The sequence below is a fragment of the Macrobrachium nipponense genome, chromosome 37 (genome assembly GCF_015104395.2).
Source record: "Macrobrachium nipponense isolate FS-2020 chromosome 37, ASM1510439v2, whole genome shotgun sequence".
Taxonomy (NCBI): Eukaryota; Metazoa; Arthropoda; class Malacostraca; order Decapoda; family Palaemonidae; genus Macrobrachium; species Macrobrachium nipponense.
In genome coordinates this window covers 43,476,067-43,496,696 of record NC_061097.1, presented here as the reverse complement: position 1 = coordinate 43,496,696, position 20,630 = coordinate 43,476,067, and the positions used below count along the sequence as shown (strand labels likewise).

The window sequence follows — 20,630 nt, the reverse complement described above, 5'->3', positions numbered from 1 at the left end:
GAGAAGTCCTTCCTCGAAGGAAAGCTTCATGGTGAACAGAATACTAAGACGATAGTTCCAGCCAAACTGGATATTCCCGTCCGTTCTTCTCTATTCCAGGTTGGTCGCCTACTGTGAGATAGTCTTCTTTCAGCAGCAGTCCTTCTTCCTAATGCTGGAAATTCCAGGAATTCGAGCATAGGCGAGGTTCCCGATTATCGTGTAACATATCGGGGATTCTCGTCTCGCTCACTTTGGACCGTGGTCTCGCCTAAGTGTTTGGAGATCGTAAGAAACTCTAACACTCTGAATGCGCTAGAAATTCCGTAGAATTCTAAGCAGTCTGCGAAAACCTCCACCGAATTCGTCAAACGATATCGGCTGGTGGTCCCTCTCGATTCCCGTAGAAATCGAGAATGGGGCAGGATCCCTCCTCAACGACCGGGGCTTACGTTCAGGTAGGACCCGAAGGTCCCCCCTGGTAGCGCAGTCCCCAACGTCGGGATCCTACAGAGAAATCTCTGTAGGATCCTTCCCCTTTCCCTCGTAGCCGTAAGGAGAGAGGGAATGGGGGAGGAATTGGATACTCGCTCGCCTTCCCAGTGGAACTAGCAGTTGGAGAAGAGTAGGAGCAGCCATCGCCTTGCGGCGATGGCCTCTCAGAGTCTGGGAAAACGTATCGTCAGGAGAAAACGTTTTCCCCGAGGAGGGTTACGAACTCTCAACTGTAGGTAAGGGTCTGCCGCCACTGTGAACGTCGTCTGGGTGGGGCTGATCGACACCTGACAGGAGAGAGCCGATACCGTCCTCCGACTCATTCCAGTCCTCGTCGAGGTCGAAACCTCTCAGGAGGACCGAAGGAGTATTAAATACGGTGTCCGAAGACACGTAGAACGCCGCTGTCGCAGTAGAGGAGGTGGAAGTAGCTTGATCGACCGGCCAGAACTGAGAGAGCCTTCTTGTCCGGAGACGAGAGACTCTGGTTCAAGACAGAATAGGCAAGCTCCGATCGCGGCAGTACCCACCGTCGGTTTGGGTTCCCTCTCGGGCCCCAAAACGACTCGAGCAGAGACATGGGCTCTGCTGGTGGGAGCGGCGATCCTTCCCCCCGGTCGTTGTGCTGACGAATCAGTGCAATAACCTGGGTAAAGTTACTCTGAATCTCGGAAGTTACAGCGTCTTGAGGAGTAGGACCGTCCAGTCCCTCCAACAAGAGCAGCTCCCAGGACCCTCCTCCTTCAGAAGAAGGACCAGCAACAGATCCCTGACGGTTGCCTCCAATCACTTGCGCGTACGTCCTGGTTGGTCCTAAGACCAACCTGGCACGTGCGGCGTCGTGACGGGATCGTGAGCGGCGCATCTCTCACGATCACTCCTATATACCTCGCTCTTCCTGGCGTATGCCGAGGAAGTTGAAGGTAGTGGAGAGACAGACCTGACGCTCCCCCCCCGCTCGCTGGCATGACCAGCGTACGTGGGGGGCTGCAGCCGATCACAACCCGCGGGGGGAGGTGGGGATCGATCTGCAGGCCTGGCCGTGCCGCTCACCTGTGGCCGAGCGCTCGACTGAGCACGTCGACCCCGGTCCCGTGCGTCAGACGAGCTGCTGCTGGTCACCGTATCCCGCCCGGTCCCTGTGGGAGCGGCGGTCAGGTGACCTGCAGAGCTCGCTTTCGCCGTGAGACCGGTGAGCGTCCTCGCGGCACGTCAAACCGCTGGTACCAGCCGAGGCTGGTACGTCGGTCGAGGGGACCTGGGGGACCTCTTCCCAGCCTCAACCCGTGGCCGGTCAGAGACCGTCACGTCCACGCCGAGGTACCGGCTGGTCGCTGCGAGAGCGGACCGCTGGCCTGGCGAGAGTCACCTGAGCGGCTCTCGACAGTCTTCTGCTCCGTGCCTCGTCATGACGCTGAGCGAACTCAGGCGTCTTAACTTTGGCTGCACGGTCACCCGAAGGAGATCGTACACTCGGAACTTCTCGCGGACGAGAAAACCGAGCCGGTACCTGGCTTAGGCAGCAGAGCTGCCAAGACCAGGCGAGGGTGTACCAGCGGTAGCCAGCACACCCTTGGTTGGTCCCCGTCTTCTTCTTCTTCTCAGAAGGGGAGACGGGCCCCGTTCCCGAAGAACAGGAGGACCAGCAGAAGAACCCCCCCGTCACACCGGAATGTGACGAGCCCTTCGAAGTTCCCGAAGGAGTCTTCTTAGGGGGAATAACAAAACCGGTTACCAGCTGTCGCTGCGAGAGCGGCCGCTGGCCTGGCGAGAGTCACCTGAGCGGTTCTCGCCAGCCTTCTGCTCCGTGCCGTGGTCTTGGCGCCGAGCGAACTCTGGCGCCGAAACTTTGGCTGCACGGTCTCCCGAGGGAGAGCGTACACTCGGGATCCTCCCGCGAACGAGAGACCGAGCCGGAACCTGGCGTAGCGGCATCGCCGCTAGCACCAGGCGAGGAAGTACCAGAGCTAACCGATACTCCTCTGGTCCCCGTCTATCTCTTCCTTACGGAAGGGGAGACGGGCCCCGCCCCCGAAGGAGCAGGAGGACCAGCAGAGGACCCCCCGTCCCACCGGGTGGGACGGGCCCTTAGAAGTTCCCGAAGGAGACTTCTTAGGGGGGGGAGGCAGCCTTCTTCTTCTTCGGCTTATGGGCCTTAGAAGTCGAAGGGGAAGAGGCAGCAACAGACGAAGACGAAGATGACACCTTCCTCTTCTTCGTCAGCTCACGCAGGACAGTCGTCAAGGTCCTCCATCCAGGCCGGAGTCCCGGGGCCTATTGCCGAAGCAACACGGCCCGACTGCACCTGTCGGAAGGACCTGGGACTGGGGAAGACACACCATGGGCAGGACCAGCATGGACAGGCGCAGGAACCAGGAGCGACAGGAACAGCAACCAGCTCAGGAGCGCAGGAACAGCGGCAGAGCGGTAAACACAGAAGGGACAGCCAAGCCAGTGAGCGGGAAACCACATCAGCGACAGGTACGGCAGGCCCAGCCATCGCCTCGTAGAATCATTCGGCAGCCAGCGTGGTAACTGGCGGCCGGTCCAGGGGCGAGCTGCTGGAACAGCGAAAGTCTGGGGCAGGCAACACGAAGAAAACACAGGCGGCGGCGGCATACCCCTCCTCGGTACGGCGGCGACCGGCCCTAGAAGCGGCAGACGGCGTCACCGACACAGCATGGGGAGTGTAGACCAGCGGGGGGAAGCAGCATAAGCGGCCGTGAAGGTTGTAGTGGAGACCACTCAAGGTCACCCCCGCCACCGCCCAGGACCTCGTAGCTCTGCAGCAGATCGTGGATGCTAGGCACGCCCTTGCAGCCGCAGTGGTCCATACCTGTCCAAGGTCGTCTCCCACGGCTGTAGCACCTGCGGTAGCACAGACAGATTAGTAAGAGGGTTCCCTCACGCACGGGGGGGAGACATGCCCCACCCGAACGGAAGGAAGACCCCAAAAACAAAATACGAGGAAGCTGAGCGGCGGGGGGCAGGAAAGAAGACGAAGAATCGGATACCAAGGGAGTCGCGGGAGAGCTTTCGACGACTTCCTGGCAGACCTTCGCTTCCCCCTACCCCCGCACAGCAGTGAAAAGTAATATGAAAATGAAACAGAATACTGCACTTGCGATTCACTTCATAGAACTTAAAGAGGGAAAAATCAATTCCCGGTAAGAGTGGGGAAACTTGATCCATAATAATATGATGCTATCATAAATATATATGATGAACAATACTGCACTTGCTATTTTCACTTTCACAGCAATAAATCGTAAGGATTAATTCCCGGGTAAGAGCGGAAATTGATCCAAAATGACAATTTGTCGAAAATTGCATTTTTCCTAACTATACAAACCTGAGGTCCTTTAACAATAGGAAGTAGCTAGCGGCAGCTGGAACTGGGTCGTAAGCTTAGAACAATGGGGGAGAAACGGTAGTTAACCTGCTTGTCCGGACAGTCGCGCGCCGCGCGACTGGGAGGTAAACAAATCACTTTTGCTTTTGGCCCATGCAAAATACGCAGAGTGAGGTAGGTTGGCATGAGGAGGGGGGGACATATGTAAGGTACCTCAGGTTTGTATATGTTAGGGAAAAATGCAATTTTCGACAAATTGTCATTTGTTCCGATACGTAATACAAACCATCGGTCCTTTAACAATAGGAAGACTCACTTCTTGGTGGGAGGAATCTGAGTCTTTTGATGAACAGACTGGTGTTCGTCCATCCCTGGAATGCCTCCCTGGTCGTAAGAGCGAGGGAGGGATCCAAGCCTCTGTCCGATTGATCGGGGTGTGCACCGCAGGATCAATGGTCAGACCTCTGGGCCGAGTACTAAGAGAGAGGCAAGCGTATCTCTTCGTACCAGCAAGCAAGAACTTGTTCCTGTTTGCAAGAGGCCAACATAAAGTATGGGTTGTCTCAAGCTGGCATCCACTTCCTCCCCCTTGTTGGAGGAAGTGGTGGATATACGCTCCTATCCCTAGTGAAAGGGATAGGATGGGGCTCTGTTGAGTAGCTCACCTGCATCTTGTCCTAATCCAGCAGGGTGACGACCGTGTCCCTCTAACCACAGGTAGAGGGGAAGAAAAAGATGGGAAGAGGAGCCAGTCACACTCTCATTCACTCATCCATTCTTACGGTCACACCAGGACTCGATGCTGTTCAGCCTGCGAGGGTCTGGGTTCGCTACACAACGTGTTGAGCAGCCACCACGGGTCCCAAGGAAAAAGATCCAAGGACCTGTGGGCAATATCCCGAAGGTAGAAGGAAGGGCATGTGGTCTGGTTGGACCAGACCCCTGCCTTCAGTACCTGCGCCACGGAGAAGTTCTTGCGGACAAGGCAGGCATCTCCTTCGCATCGAAGGCGGTGAAAGTCCATTAGGGAGGGGATTGTGAACGATTCGAACCAATCGTCAGGACCGAAGGGGTTTGGGTTCTGAGTCTTCGCTACGAAGTTCGGTACGAAATCGAGCGTCACGGATCCCCACCCATCCCCTGGATGCTTGACTTCGCAGGAGAAGTCATGCAGTTCCTCAGAGGAAAAGAAGGAAATAGTCGCATGACCTATTCCTCTTCTCTACTTCGGTGATGTCCAGTACCATACTGGTCTGTCCGTTTGCCACGAAGTCTCTCGCATCCTCCTATCCCCATGCAGCGAAGTTCTCGGTAGTGGATAGGACACCGACACTCCATGGTGGGTGTCAATGGTATGGGTACTGTGACAAGCTATTAAAACGAAGTAATGATTGCTGTGTAACAACCGAACTAAGTCAACAGCGTAGTTCGTAACTGACTCGTGCGCTCTGACAGCTGCCCGACTGACTGCGTTCGGTAGGAGGCAAGTTGTCAAAGCATCCGAGTAAGTCACGTGACCTTCGCCTTAAAAGGGTTATGCCAAGAGACCAAACAAATAATGTATTTGTTTGGTCACCAATGCCGGACAGCGAGGTGATGATTCTCTTAAGCATGTGCCCAACAGGCGAAAGTCAATTGCCTTCTAGAGACCGAGGTCCCTGAAGGCAAAACATCTCATGGTTGTTGAATCTCAGCTAAGGAGAAACAACACTATGTACCGTTGAAGACGAAGGTAGATATTGAATGCAACCTACGTCTTCACAGACGAATCGAGAGAAGGATTCTCAAGATTCATAACCTGTGCTTACAAATGACTGAAAACGCTAACCGCTATTTCATTGCTGCTCCGGTGAGAAGTCGTAGTTGCAATGAAAGCGGGGCGTTCTTCAGTAATGAAAACACAGGGGAAAACCGCCTGAAGAACTGCTTCTCATGGGCTGAACATTTGGAAGTAGAGCTGTCAGGTCGGAGAGTAGGCGATGTCTTCTGACAGATCTCGTAATTCGGGTTGAACATGAACAATTGTACACCTACGAATACGAGATATTTGAAGACAAACTCAGATGTCTGCAAAAATCATTCGCATTATCGCAGTGCGATGCAGCGGGAGGACTTGTACAGACTTCTGTTACCGTGCGGTAAACAGAAAGATGAAAGAGTCCAAGAGATATCTCTATTGAAAATTCTCGCAATGTCGAAGGCGATGGACTCTAGCGTCACAGCAGTAATGGTCCTTCATTATTGCGAGAATCCCCATTAATCAGAGACCTAAGTCCATGATTGTTGGGCAGAGATACGGTTCGGTAGTCAATCAAACCAGGGGAGAGAGAGACATAACTGACCGTGCATCTCGGAGGCCCAGCTGATACTGAGCTGCTGTCAGGCAGTTCAATACGCAGTAGTTGAGCCTGAGCTCTCGCCGACTCGTCATCCTGAGTTGCCATGTAATCCATTATTCCATGAAGGAATGCGTTCGGCTAGAACTACCGAGCATAAAAGATATGCTCGAGCAATTATATTTAGGCGAAACGAAGTTTCGGTAAATATAAAAGTTGAAATGGTGTTGTCGTGACAAAACCATAAGTATATAAAATTGAAACTGAAAAACTCCTGGGAGGTTGCAGGCAACCCCGAGTTGCAGTTTCAATTAGAATACTTCTCTTCTAAGTCGCAATCCGTAGATATAACTAGGATATGCGCCTACCCTCGGACAATTCAACTGCTTAGTAGAATCATGTCGCGAGGTTAATATACGTAGTATATTTTGTAGGATTCTGAACAACGATCTCCATCCTAAATTCTTTCCTCAAGAAAAACAAAATAAGGATTGGAGATCGACCACCTTCGATCTCTATCAAAGAGTGAAGGAGAAGTCTTCCTCGAAGGAAAGCTTCAATGGTGAACAGAATACTAAGACGATAGTTCAAGCCAAACTGGATATTCCCGTCCGATCTTCTCTATTCCAGGTTGGTCGCCTACTGTAAGATAGTTCTTTCATCAGCAGTCTTCTTCCCAATTGCTAGAAATTACCAGGAATTCGAGGCATAGGCGAGGTTTCCCGATTATCATGTAACATCGGGGATTCTCGTCTCGCTCACTTTAGACCGTGGTCTCGCCTAAGTGTTTGGAGATCGTAAAAAAAAAACTCGAACACCTGAATGCGCTAGAAATTCCTTAGAATTCTAAGCAGTCTGCGAAACCCCCACCGAATTCGTCAAACGAATATCGGCTGGTGGTCCTCTCGATTCCCGTAGAAATCGAGAATGGGGCAGGATCCCTCCTCAAACGACCGGGGCTTACGTAGGTAGGACCCGAAGGTCCCCCCACCCCGGTAGCGCAGTCCCGAACGCGTGGGATCCTACAGAGAAATCTCTGTAGGATCCCTCCCCCTTTCCCTCGTAGCCGTAAGGAGAGAGGGAATGGTGGAGGAATTGGATACTCGCTCGCCTTCCCAGTGGAACTAGCAGTTGGAGAAGAATAGGAGCAGCCATCGCCTTGCGGCGATGGTCTCTCAGAGCTGGGGGGAAAACGTATCGTCAGGAGGAACAAAAAACGTTTTCCCCCCCCGCGGATGGGGGTTACGAAAAAACTCTCACTGTAGGTAAGGGTCTGCCGCCACTGTGAACGTCGTCTGGGTGGGGCTGATTCGACACCTGACGGGGGAGAGCCGATACCGTCCTCCGACTCATTTCCAGTCCTCGTCGAGGTCGAAACCTCTCAGGAGGACCGAAGGAGTATTTTAATACGGTGTCCGAAGCACGTAGAAACGCCGCTGTCGCAGTAGAGGAGGTGGAAGTAGCTTGATCGACCAGCAGAACTGAGCGAGCCTCTTGTCCGGAGACGAGAGACTCTGGTTCGAGACAGAATCGGCAAGCTCCGATCGCGGCAGACCCACGTCGGTTTGGGTTCCCTCTCGGGCCCCAAAACGACTCGAGCAGAGACGTGGGCTCTGCTGGTGGGAGCGGACAATCCTTCCGCAAGGTCATTATGCTGACGAATCAGCTTAATGACTTCTGTAAATCTCCTCTGTATCTCGGGAGTAACCGCGTCTTGCGGAGTAGGACCGTCCAGTCCTTCCAACAAGAACAGATCCCGAGATACTCCTCCTTCCGAAGGAGGAAAGCGGCAGACCCCTGACGGTCGCCTCCAGCTACTTGCACGTATGTCCTGGTCGGTCCTAGAACCGTGCCTGGTGGCCATACGGCGTCATAGCGGGATCGCGAGCGGCGCACCTCTCGCGATCACTCATAGGTACCTCGCTCCTCCCGGTGTAGCCCGAGGAGGTTGAAGGTTACAGGAGAGGCAGACCTGACGCCCCCCCCTAGCTCGCTGGCAGGACCAGCGTGCTTGGAGGGCTGCTGCTGATCGTCAACCCGCGGTGGCGATCGAGCAGCAGGCCCTAGCCTGCCGCTCGCCTGGGGCGAGAGGCTCGGCTGAGAACGTCGACGCTGATCTCTAGCGTCAGGCGAGCTGTTGCTGGTTACCATCTTCGCCTGGTGAGACCGGGCGAGCGTCCGCCTCGGCGCGTCGAGCCGCTGGTACCAGCCGTGGCTGGTACCGACGGCCGCGGGGACCCCTTCCTCGCCTCAACTCGTGGCTGGTCAGCGACCGTCACGTCAACCGAGCAGGCCAGCTGGTCGCTGCGAGAGCGTCCACTGGCCTGACGAGCGTCGTCTGCACGACTCTCGCCAGTCTTCTGCTCCGCGCTTCGGTCTTGACGGCGAGCGAGCTCGGGCGTCAAGACTTTGGACTGGACGGTCCTCCCGCCGGGAGACCGTCCACTCGGTATTCTCGCTAACGAGAAGCCGAGGCGGATCCTGGTTTTAGCGGGGCAGAACCGCTAGAACCAGGCGAGGAATGAATGCCAGCCGAAGCTGGTACTCCTCTGGTCCCCGTCTTCTTCTCCTTGGTAGAAGAAAAGACGGGCCCTGTTCCCGAGGGAGCAGGAGGACCAGCAGAAGAGCTCCGCGAATCGCCGGAGCGAGACGGGCCCTTAGAAGGTCCCCGAAGGAGCCTTCTTAGGGGGGGAAAACCCGGGGACCCGTGTTACCAGCTGGTCGCTGCAAGAGCGGCCGCTGGCCTGGCAAGAGTCACCTGAGCGTCTCTCACCAGCCTTCTGCTCCGTGCCGCGTCTTGGCGCCGAGCGAACTCTGGCGCCGAAAGAAACTTGGCTGCACGGTCTCCCGAGGGAGAACGTACACTCGGGATCTCTCGCGAACGAGAGACCGGAGCCGGAACCTGGCGTAGCGGCATCGCCGCTAGCACCAGGCGAGGAAGTACCAGAGCTAACCGATACTCCTCTGGTCCCCGTCTATCTCTTCCTTGCGGAAGGGGAGACGGGCCCCGCTCCGAAGGAGCAGGAGGACCAGCAGAAGGACCCCCCCGTCCCACCGAGGTGGGACGGGCCCTTAGAAGTTCCCGAAGGAGACTTCTTAGGGAGGGGGGAAGGCAGCCTTCTTCTTCTTCGGCTTATGGGCCTTAGAAGTCGAAGGGGAAGAGGCAGCAGCAGACGATGAAGACGAAGATGACAGCTTCCTCTTCTCCTCTTCCTCGTCAGCTCACGCAGGACAGTCGTCAGTCCTCCATCCAGGCCGGAGCCGGGCATTGCCGAAGCAACACGGCCCCGACTGCACCTGTCCGGAAGGACCTGGGACTGGGGAAGACACACCGTGGGCAGGACCAGCATGGACAGGCACAGGAACCAGGAGCGACAGGAACAGCAACCAGCTCAGGAGCGGCAGGAACAGCGGCAGCGGTAGACCCAGAAGGGACAGCCAAGCAACAGCGGGAATCACATCAGCGGCAGGTACGGCAGGCCAGCGATCGCCTCGTCAATCATCGGCAGCCGCGGAACCGGGTGGCCTGGCGCCGGTCCCGGGGCGAGCTGCTGGAACAGCGGAAGTCTGGGGCAGGCAACACGAAGAAAACAGGCGGCGGCTGGCAACCCCACCTCGGTACGGCTGCGGCCCTAGTAGCGGCAGACGGCGTCATCGACACAGCATGGGGAGTGTAGACCAGGAGGGGGGGAGCAGCATAAGCGGCCGTGTAGTAGTGGAGACCGCCCCAGACCTCGCTAGACGCTGCAGCAGCCGTGGATGCTAGGCACGCCCTGCCTCCGCGGTGGTCCATACCTGTCCAAGGTCGTCTCCCACGGATGTAGCACCTGCGGTAACATAGATAGATTTAGTAAGAGGGGTTCCCTCACGCACGGGGGGAAGACATCGCCCCCCACCCGAACGCAAGGAAGACCCCAAATACAAAATACAACGAAAAAGCTGAGCGGGGGGCAGGAAAGGAAGACGAAGAATCGGATACCAAGGGAAGTCGGCGGGAGAGCTTTCCGACGAGACTTCCTGGCAGACCTTCGCTTCTTCCCCTACCCCCGCCACAGCTGAGTAATATGAAAAGAAACAGAAATAAAACTGCCCTTTGCGATTCAACTTCATAGAACTAAAGGGGAAAAGATCAAATTCAAGACGGAACTGATCCATAATAGATGCTACCAAAAATATATATTAAAATGAACAGAATACTTGCACTTGCGATCATTGTTTTCAATAAAAAAAATCGTAAAAGATCAATTCCCGGGTAGAACGGAAACTTGATCCAATAATATGATGCATCATATATATATGAAAATGAAACAGATACTGCATTGCGATTTCATTTTCACATAAAAAAAATCGTAAGGATCAATTCCCGGGTAAGAACGAAAATTGATCCAAATTAAATTTCATGCAAATAAATAAATGAAAATGAAAAGAATATTGCAATTGCGAATCCACTATTTCATTGCATTCTATTATACAAAACAAAATTAAAAGGCTCGTGCCGAGCGCAAACACACTCTCGGTAACGAACGCACAGGGCAAACATATAATGAAAAGAGTACTTACATTTTTTCAATTACACACTTTCGCCACAATACATGACTCGTGCGAGCGCGCCCGCCCTCGGCACCGAGGCATAATTCAAGGTTCAATTCATGAAAAGAGAGGAAATCCGCATCTACGGCGATAACTCCATGTTGGTTCATAATTAAGTAATGAAAATGAAAACAGTGTACTTACAGTTTTCATTTTCAAGTCAACAAACCATTAGTAGAAAACACAATATAAACAAAGCATACGACGATGAAGCGGGCAGAGAGCGATGACGAACACGTCCTTCACACCCGCGGCCGAAAGCAAAAGTGATTTGTTTACCTCCCAGTCGCGCGGCGCGCGACTGTCGGACAAGCAGTTAACTACCGTTCTCCCCTTGTTCGAAGCTTACGACCGTTCCAGCTGCCGCTAGCTACTTCCTATTGTTAAAGGACCGATGGTTTGTATTACGTATCGGAACAAATTAAATTTGATGCAATTAATAAATGAAAAATGAAAAGAAAACTGCATTGCGAATCCGCTTTCATTGCATTCTATCATACAAATAAGAGGCTCTTGCCGAGCACAATCAAGCTCTCGGCAACGAACGCACAGGGCAAAAATATAATGAAAAAGAGTACTTACATCTTTCAATTACACACTTTCGCCCAAAATACATGACTCGGCGCGAGTGCGCCCGCCCTCGGCACCGAGACATAATTCAAGGGTTCAATTCATGAAAAGAGCGGAAATCGCCGTCTCTACGGCGATAGCTCCATGTTGATTCATAATTAAGTAATGAAAATGAAAACAGTGTACTTACAGTTTCATTTTCAAGTCAAACCAAACCATTAGTAGAAAACACAATATAAACAAAGCATACGACGATGAAGCGGGCAGAGAGCGATGACGAACACGTCCTTCACACCCGCGGCCGAAAGTAAAAGTGATTCTTCACCTCTCGGGCGCTGCGGGGCGCGCGCACGATCGGACAAGCAGTTAACTACCGTTCTCCCTTGTTCGAAAGCTTACGACCGTCCCAGCTGCCGCTAGTTACCTTCCTATTGTTAAAGGACGAGGGTTTTGTATTACGTATCGGAAACAAATGAGCAGCAGGGACAGCAACAGGTACGGCAGGTACGGCAGGAACCACAGGAGAGCCAGGCGTCCTGTCGGCAGCTACTGTCATTCTTGGCACGGCGGCAGGTCTAGGGGGGGTACTCTAGGGCAGCGGAAGTCCGGGGTCGGCAACACAAAGAAACCAGGTGGCGGTGGCCACCGTCCTCTTTGGCACGGCAGTAATGGGTTTGTGCACCGCAGCTGTAGGCGTCACCGTCATTACATGCGGCGTATACACAAGATGCGGCGGCATGTCATAGGCTGTGTTGTTATAGTGGTGAGGTAGTGGTCACCACACCATGAGTGACCACTGCCGACCCCACCGCCAACCGCTCAATCAACCCCTGAATACTTGGCACTCCCTGCAGTCCCAGCGACTCCCACACCTGTCCAAGGTCGTCCTTCACTGGTGGCACATCTGCAGGAAGCAACAGTCGGGTTAGTAAGAGGGGTTTCCCTCGCGCCTGGGGGGAGATGAAACCCCCCACCCAGAGCGGACGGAAGACCCCGAATACAAAAAAAAAACTGGACGTCCGGGTAGGTAGGGCGCCCTCCTCCACACTCGACGGATCGAGCAAGGAGAAGGACTCCGCTACCCCCCCCACAGGGGAAGGCGCGAAACGTGGGGGCTGACCGGGGAGGCAGGAAGGAAGACGAAGTGTTTCAGTTACCAAAGGAGTCACTGGAGAGCTTTCCGATGACTTCTTGGAGGCTAAGTCTCTTCCTGCCCTCGTACAGAACCCACTGCGCCTCGGACCAATTCATACAGGTAATACACGGCTCGTCCCGGGAGCATTCTCGCCCCCGGCAACGAGTACAAACCTCATGTGGATCTACGTCCACGAAAGATCTAAATCCGCCGCATCTACGCCCCTCCAGCCCGGGACACACTCTACGGGCGACTGGGGGGCGCGGCGAAATCTCCATTTCTTGATCACTCATGATATCAATGTAATAAAGAAATGCACAAGTACTTACAAATCATACACACTCTCATAAACCAGAAAGAGGGCTGAATACTCAAAGCAAACGACAATAGCGGGCAGAGCGATGACGAACACGTCCTATCTCCACACGGCCGAAAGCAAAAGTGATTTGTTTACCTCTCAGTCGCGCGGCGCGCGACGATCGGACAAGCAGTTAACTACCGTTCTCCCCTTGTTCGAAGCTTACGACCGTTCCAGCTGCCGCTAGCTACTTCCTATTGTTAAAGGACCGATGGTTTGTATTACGTATCGGAACAAGTAAATAATAAAGATATATATGCACATTACGATTATACCAATTACATGAAGAGCTGATAATCTGCATGAATAACTGGTAAACTGTTCTGCAAGAAAGTTGAGTAAAGCAATTATTTACAATAGGTACGAAAGTCAAGATGTCGTGACGTCATAATACAGGACTTAAAAGAACGTTCTAGTTCTGAAAAATAATTACTTAAGTTTGAGTCAGAATCGACTTACTTTTTCAATAATGAATATTTTCAAATTAATCATCATAAATATGTAAAATATTGATGTTTTACTATTTATTTAAAAAATTATCGAAGTGCACTCTTCTTATTTAAAAAATTATCGAAGTGTAGGGTAGATCATCACAGCAGGCCACGCAGGCCAGCTACCATCAATGCAAGCCACCCCCCTCCGAAAAAGTACATTATAAACGCGTCCTGACACCCGAGATGGGCATCAGTCGCGACTTGTGTTGGTGAGAAACGGAGCTAAAGACCTCTACTCTCCTTTCGAAGTAAGTATTTTCCCCAAAGTTAGAAATTAAGGCCAAATTTTAAGATTTAAACAGATTTAAAACAGAGGGTACTGAAAACGGTCTCAAACGTAGTGGAAACCTCACCAAAACGCGTTCAACATTTTTACTTACAACTCGAGGTATTTAGAAGATTGACGCCCATCATCGATGTTTACGGAGTAGCTTGTGTCAATAAACTAACCATTTCCTGTGATAAATCCGCACACCACTTTTACCCACAGACGCTGGAGCACTTTTATCACAACAATCGAAACACGATTTCTCATCAACAACAACCCGCCAGGCGTAAACAGCTGTTGGGTAGAAGATGACGAAGAAGCTGTGCTCTGGAACTAATTTTTAATAAGTAGTAAAACATCAATATTTTACATATTTATGATGATTAATTGAAAATATTTCGTTATTGCAAAAAGTAACTCGACTCTGACTCAAATTTAAGTAATTATTATTTTTCTGAATTAGAACGTTCTTTCAAGTTCTGTATTATGACGTCACGACATCTTGACTTTCGTACCTATTGTAAATAATTGCATACTCAACTGTCATTGCAGAACAGTTTACCAGTTATTCGTGCAGATTGTTATCAGCTATACATGTAATTGTTATAATCGTAATGCGGCATATATATCTTTATTATTTACTTTTTTTGGATATATGAAGATGTTTTACTGCTGGATTATCGCCGTAGTGTGACGCAATCGTTTTCGGTCCATGGGCCTCTGTCTGTTTTCGCACCATAAGAAAATTATGGGGCCGAATTTGCAATGACCAGAAAGTCGTTAAAAGAGGAAAGTTAGCATTGAGGGGCATATGTTTTGACTGAGAGAAAAATACAAAATTTATTCAATAGCTAGCTTGTAAAAAATACTTGGTTATAAAAAACTGATTGACAACTAAGCAGCATGTCTACTATGGGTTTCAGAGACAGTGCAAGCACGTTTTTGGGCAATACCTATTTCTGTAACGAACTCGTAACAGAGCGAGATTTTTCTTTAGTGCATTACCACCCCCAGTGCCGTAATTTATAAGGGTATCGTGAATCACTAATCGTAAAGAATAACTACACTTGTCTTGTACTAATAGACCAACAAAACTCCATTATCCAGAAAATGGATAGGAACACACCAGTAAACAGCTACCACCCTACCCTCTCCCCCCACCTCCACCGCCCCACCATGTCCTTCTTCCTTCCTTCACCTTCCCTTCTCTACAGCCAGATGTACGAAAACGTTAGAAACATTTGATTTTATCTACGTTAGAAATATCTGTAATTTTGCGGGGTAATTTGGTTGCAAAAAAGGGATAATATACATGAATTAAATCAAAATTTTTTAAATAACAATGTAAATTTAAACTAAATAACGAGTAAAGTAAACAGTTTAGGGAATAAAACTTTGCAGTTTCGTCGTCTGTCGTCGTCTGCTGTTTGAATTGTGTTTATGGCGCGCGCGCTTAGAAAACAGGAACAGCAACGGGTTTTAAAGTGCAATGTGAGTGAACTGAGACCAAAATGTGTATAATAACAATCAAATAAGCACTGTGAGTTTCAGTTGTGATGGCAAGTAAGGATAAAAACCGACGATTACAAGGTAAGAATGAATTCAGTTCCAACCATAACCCGGGGAATAACAAGTTTCATACTTTCACTAATATAGGCAACAAAATGTTGTTTTATTGTGCTGATTACAACTGGAATCTTGAGTAAGATCAATAAACGTTACATACATACGCTAACATTGTTCAAATGAATGCTGGGAAGGCTGGGGAAAGATGGTGGCCGTCACTGATGAGAACCGTCCATGCAAAACGTAGCCGCCATATTGGATTTCAAAACTGCCTTGAAAACATATTTTACGAAGAGCTCACATGCTTATTTTAGTTCGTATGGGGCTTTCATATATCACAATATGTTGACGAAACTTCAGTCTTTTAAATGGTTTATGCTTAGAGTTGCAATTGTATTCATGTTTTCACCAATTAAATATCGAGTGAATAAGACCCTGTCTACGTGATGAGGGTTGGCCTGTACTGATGTTTCCCCCTACTTCGAAAGGAGAGTAGAGGTCTTTAGCTCCGTTTCTCAACAACAACAAGTAGCGACTGATGCCCATCTCCGGTGTCAGGACGCGTTATAATGTACTTTTTCGGAGGGTGGCAAGCGTTGATTGTCGGTGGCCTGTTTGGCCTGCCGTGATGTTTTACCCTACTATAGGCCTACAATGCCTAACCTAGCGACCTTAGGCTAAGCTTTAAAGCTTAGTTATCAAAGTAAACACCCAATTATGGAAAGTATTAAAGTTATTAATTACGTGGGGCTTAAATACGGTTATAATTACATAGGTTTAACTACAGGTTAATTGTAATTAGACCGACCATCAATATCCATCCCTTTTAATGCACTAAACAGCCATTATTTATGACAGACACATAATTATTTCATTATTTTCTTATCTCTACTTCCGTCGAGACCTCCCTACGCGAAGACAAGGGCAAGGTAAGAGGTCTACTCACGAAATTGTTCAATTTTAGTTTGTCCAGAGCTGACTTCTCCGACATTGTTTTGGTTTGTCACGCTGCCACAGATCTTCGATATGATTTAGAGAGACTAAACGGTTCACAAAATTTCAATGAAACCTGTTGTAAATTTCACGGTTTTAATAAAATATTTCATAAAATCCCTTATTTACAGTGTAATTTGTGCCTAAATGGTTATTTACGCCTTATATTTTATAACAATGTTGTATAAAACAAGGTTATACGGTAAAACTGAGGAAAATTTCCCATTTTCTGCCACAAATTTCACTAATTTTCGATAAAAATCTTCTATAACATGCCCTATTTTAAGTTTAATTTGCTTATAAAGCCTTATCTATACCTTATATTTGACTAAAAAAAATAAGCACATAAAACAGGTTAAAAGTTTTTTTTTTTTCTGTACCATTTTGCGATAAGATACAGATTGACGACAAAGTTCACAAATTAAAAAAAAATCAAATAATCCTTTATTCTAAGCATAGTGTCCGTGTTAAGGCTTACACGTGTTTATATTTTATAGAATTATTATAGAAAACAGGTTATAAGTTGATATTTTCTTAATATTGTCCATTTTAAGCCGTCTCGATAGCGAAAGATATGATCTTTCGGCGAATCTGGAAAGCTTTTAAATGAAATATTCTATAAAATCCCTCACGTTACGCGTAATTTACGTATAAATCACCATTAAAAACTTACGTTTTATAACAATCGTGTGGCAAAAATCGTTATAAGTTAAAATGAATAAGTATTATTTATTTTACGCCATATCGAAACTCCAGAAAGATTATCTATATATTTACATATCTATGAATTTCAGCCCCTTGTAGACGAATGGAAAATACTGCCTCTGTCAGGGCGGGTGTTCAAGATCAGGTTTACCTGTCTGTTCATCGAATCTGACGCTAAAAGTCATGTGTAGACGACAGTTTGTGGTCGGAGTAAGTCCATTCACCAGAAAATCGGAAGAACTGATGGAATCCCCTACATACCTTCCGACCAACTGACAGGTAAGTACAGATTTTGACAGTTCGCTGCTTGATTTCGTCTGGGAAGGACCCAATTTTTATAGTCACTAGTCTCTCTGACCGAAATATAACTAAACTATGTACCTACAGACCTAATTTATTTCATTGTCAGGCCCCGCGGCCATATTTATAGACCGTTGTGTGTCCAAATCATATAATAATAAATGTAAATATATATTTCTATGTGATACAGACAATTTGGTATATGAAAGGTCTTATACTAGTGAAAGTAGGCTTCACGTCTGTCCATTTCATAAATAACTGAACCAACACCATTTTATAATTATTGAATGAGAATGTGTGTCTTGTTTTTAATAAGCAATATTTAGACTTTACTCTTTTACGTCTTTTTTCCCTTCATATATAATATTAAATTAATTGTTTCATTAGCTAATCTAAACAGTTCCACCTCCTCGTCAGCCAGCGGAATTTCCATCACTTTTAACTTCATGATTCTTTCGCTATGCATTGCCCTGTTCACAAAAAAATATTACAATGTCTCATAAATACCGACTTTTTATCAAGGTATTCGTTTATACAGTATAACTTCCCATTCATTTTACGATCCGGGAATTACATAATTACATTATCATCTAGATTACGCAAATCTGATAATTACAAAGTAAATAAAGATGATGAAATAATCCAAAGAAACCAGTGATCTTTAAAAAAAAAATATGGAAGTATCGTAAACAAGAAGTGAAAGCGTAAACGAAAATGGATAAAAAATGAAATGTAACGAAAGTGTTGTATAGATGAGAGTTTAAGATACAGGAAAATCTGAAACAATAGTCAAAAGAAAACGAGAAGATGATGAAGAATACGATATACAAGCTAGTCGAAAGAAAAAAAGTGGGGAAACGGCTCATTAATTTTATGAAAGATGAGAGAAACAAAGAGAAATCGCTGATGATAGGTTAGAAATATATAAGAATTACCAGAACGAAATAATAATCACACGAGAAGCACCTTTAGATGAACGGGAAATTAGAAAATTCTTTTCATGGAGAAGAAGTAGGCTGACGTGAAAGCGAACAGTCTTAAGGGAAAAAATACATGCGTGTGTGTGTGTGTGTGTATGTGTGTGTGTGCGTGCACGCGCGCGCTCTAGAGAGAGACGGGGGGAAAGAAAGATGCTGGGATACGTTATCAATGAAGAGAGAAATAGATTGTGAAAAAAGTGATAAAGAAATCATTCCTCTGATAAACCAGCAAGAATTAGTTATGGAAAGAAAGTTCTGACCAGTTCAGAGTCGCAAATAAAACAAAGATGAAGGAACGAAAGTAGAAAATGAATGAAGGAAACGAAAGAGACTTTCAAAATGGGGAGGCGGGGTTGGAAATCAAAGGTAAGGGCGTGGCTTCGGTAGGGGTATACAAATGGAACGTGAGGTTATACGTCAAGAATTAAGAAATCGTATGAAATATAAGGATATATTCCACGACTTTTCGTGGTTAGACTAAATGTTTTTAATTCCATCATATTTGCTCTCTCCAGCGTAATGTTCATATTTGTTTTTACCATTGATATAGCCCCTTGATCTATGGTTTTCTTATCCGTTCCATCCTTTCCTTGAGATCTTTTCTCTCACATTGTTTACAAAAGTTAGTCTAAAGCTTTTAGCTAACCATCCCCCTGTTTCACGAAGGAGAGGAGCTTTCTTCCTGTGAAATTCCTTCGGTGCAAAACCCGCCTCTGGTCCTTCCACCTTTCTCCCCGGGAACCCGCTATATAAACCCTACCCCCCTCCCCCTACGGAACCCAATCCTCTCCCGAGACTCGTCCGTGGCCCTCCGAAGGTAACAACGACCTTGCCGGCACCTTGGACGCGTCCTTTTCGCAAAAACTGCGGGCGGAGAACTGCTATGCAACGCAGGAGTTTTTGAGGCGTTCCCTGGATGTTGCAACATCTCTGATTCATCGATTCTTTTTTTTTTTTGAAAGATTCGGTATTAACGAACGCAATACATATAAAAAAATATAAACAAAGGCTAAATAAGCAAGGGACCATCCGCAACATCGTTTCGTTTTCGTTCAAGCGTCAATTGCGAAATTTTTGCATTCGATTAACCGTCCACGCAACCAAAACGGAGGCGTCCCAAAATTCGCGCAGGCTCTTCCGCTAAGTCGAAGTCGTTACCGCGCGTTCGAAACCCTCCGTGATTTCGGTGTGACGGGGCGAATGGAATCCTGAGCCGTCATGCATTCTTTATGTCGAAGACGAAGCCGCGTCCGGGCATTCGAAAGCCGCGTGGAATGCCGGATATCTTTAGACAGCGCACAGACAGAGAGAGAGAACTGTGTCGAAGGCTCCTTTTACCTACTTATTGTCCATCTCTACGCCTTCCAGGCAGAGGTTGAATAACCTCCCATTGCTATTAAAAGAAAGTTGAGGTTTTTTTATTGTTATTATTTTTGGAAAAATTAAGCTAATGTTTTTTTTTTTTTTTTTTTTTTTTGAAGGGGGAGGAAGATGAAGTTGTGTTTTATTCGTAATTAATACTCTTACAGATATAAGTTTTTTCTGTCTTGCCATATTTGCATAATATTTATTCCATATTCTCTGTGATATGTTTGTCATTTTTTTTATTATCAATTTAGCGCTAATTCTACTTTCCTTCCTATTTTATCTTTAAAAATCCTCTTTTAGCAGTTTTTTCATATTCTTAGGATTATGTTAATATGTTTTTTTTTAACATTTTCCCTTAATTAACTGCGTTTTTACCTGTATTCTTTAAGGTATGTTAATAGATTTTTTAAAAATTATAGATATATTTTTTCTTTATACCGTTATTCTCATTTATATATTTTATGATTTTTTATTTTTTTTATTTTTATATTTTTCACTCGCCAAAAGACCCCCATTCACCCCTCCCCCCTCACACCCCTCCCTCCTAAAAAAAGCCCGTCATTACACATATGATTGGAAAGTGGTGGTTCCAACGTTACGAGGAACCAGGATCTCCAAATAACTTATTACTTTCCCTTTCATTTTGCTGAATTATACAAAAAAGAGGGAAAAATGTTGTGGTGCCGGGTTGTAGAGATTGTAATCGAGATTTGTTATGGTTTCGAGTTTTGTTGTTGATTTCCCGGTTGTGTTTTGTTGTCGTAGTTTTAACTTTGTCTTGATTCCGGGTGGTGTTTGGTTATGGGTTGAATGTGTGGCAATTTCTTGGTTGTGTTTTATGGTTATTTCCTGGTTGTGTTTTGTTAAGGTTTTAATTAGTGGTTATATTCTGATTGCGTTTTGTTATGGTTTTAATTTGTGGTTATTTTCTGGTTGTGTTGTGGCAGTTTCCGGTTTGTGTTTTGTGGTTGCTTCCTAGTTATATCTTGTTGCTATGGTTTTTAACTTGTGGTTCTTCCGGGTTGTGTTTTGTTGCTATGGTTTTGACTTGCGGTTATTTCCTGGTTGTTTTGTGGTTATTTTCTGGTTGTGATTTGTTGCTACGGTTTTGCCTTTTAGTTACTTCCGGGTTGCGTTTTGT

General features: G+C 47.5%; 1 protein-coding gene across 1 annotated transcript in view; it reads right to left on the bottom strand.

Annotated features, from left to right (window-relative positions):
• The window catches only part of LOC135209198 (glutamic acid-rich protein-like), a 67,248-nt gene extending 51,079 nt beyond the window's left edge, over window positions 1-16,169 (bottom strand). Inside the window, exon 1 of the mRNA XM_064241881.1 lies at window positions 16,090-16,169. Within this exon, the coding sequence (XP_064097951.1) occupies window positions 16,090-16,134 (45 nt within the window). The 5' untranslated portion in view covers window positions 16,135-16,169. The remainder of the gene's footprint in view (window positions 1-16,089) is intronic.
• Between the last annotated feature and the right edge of the window lie 4,461 nt (window positions 16,170-20,630).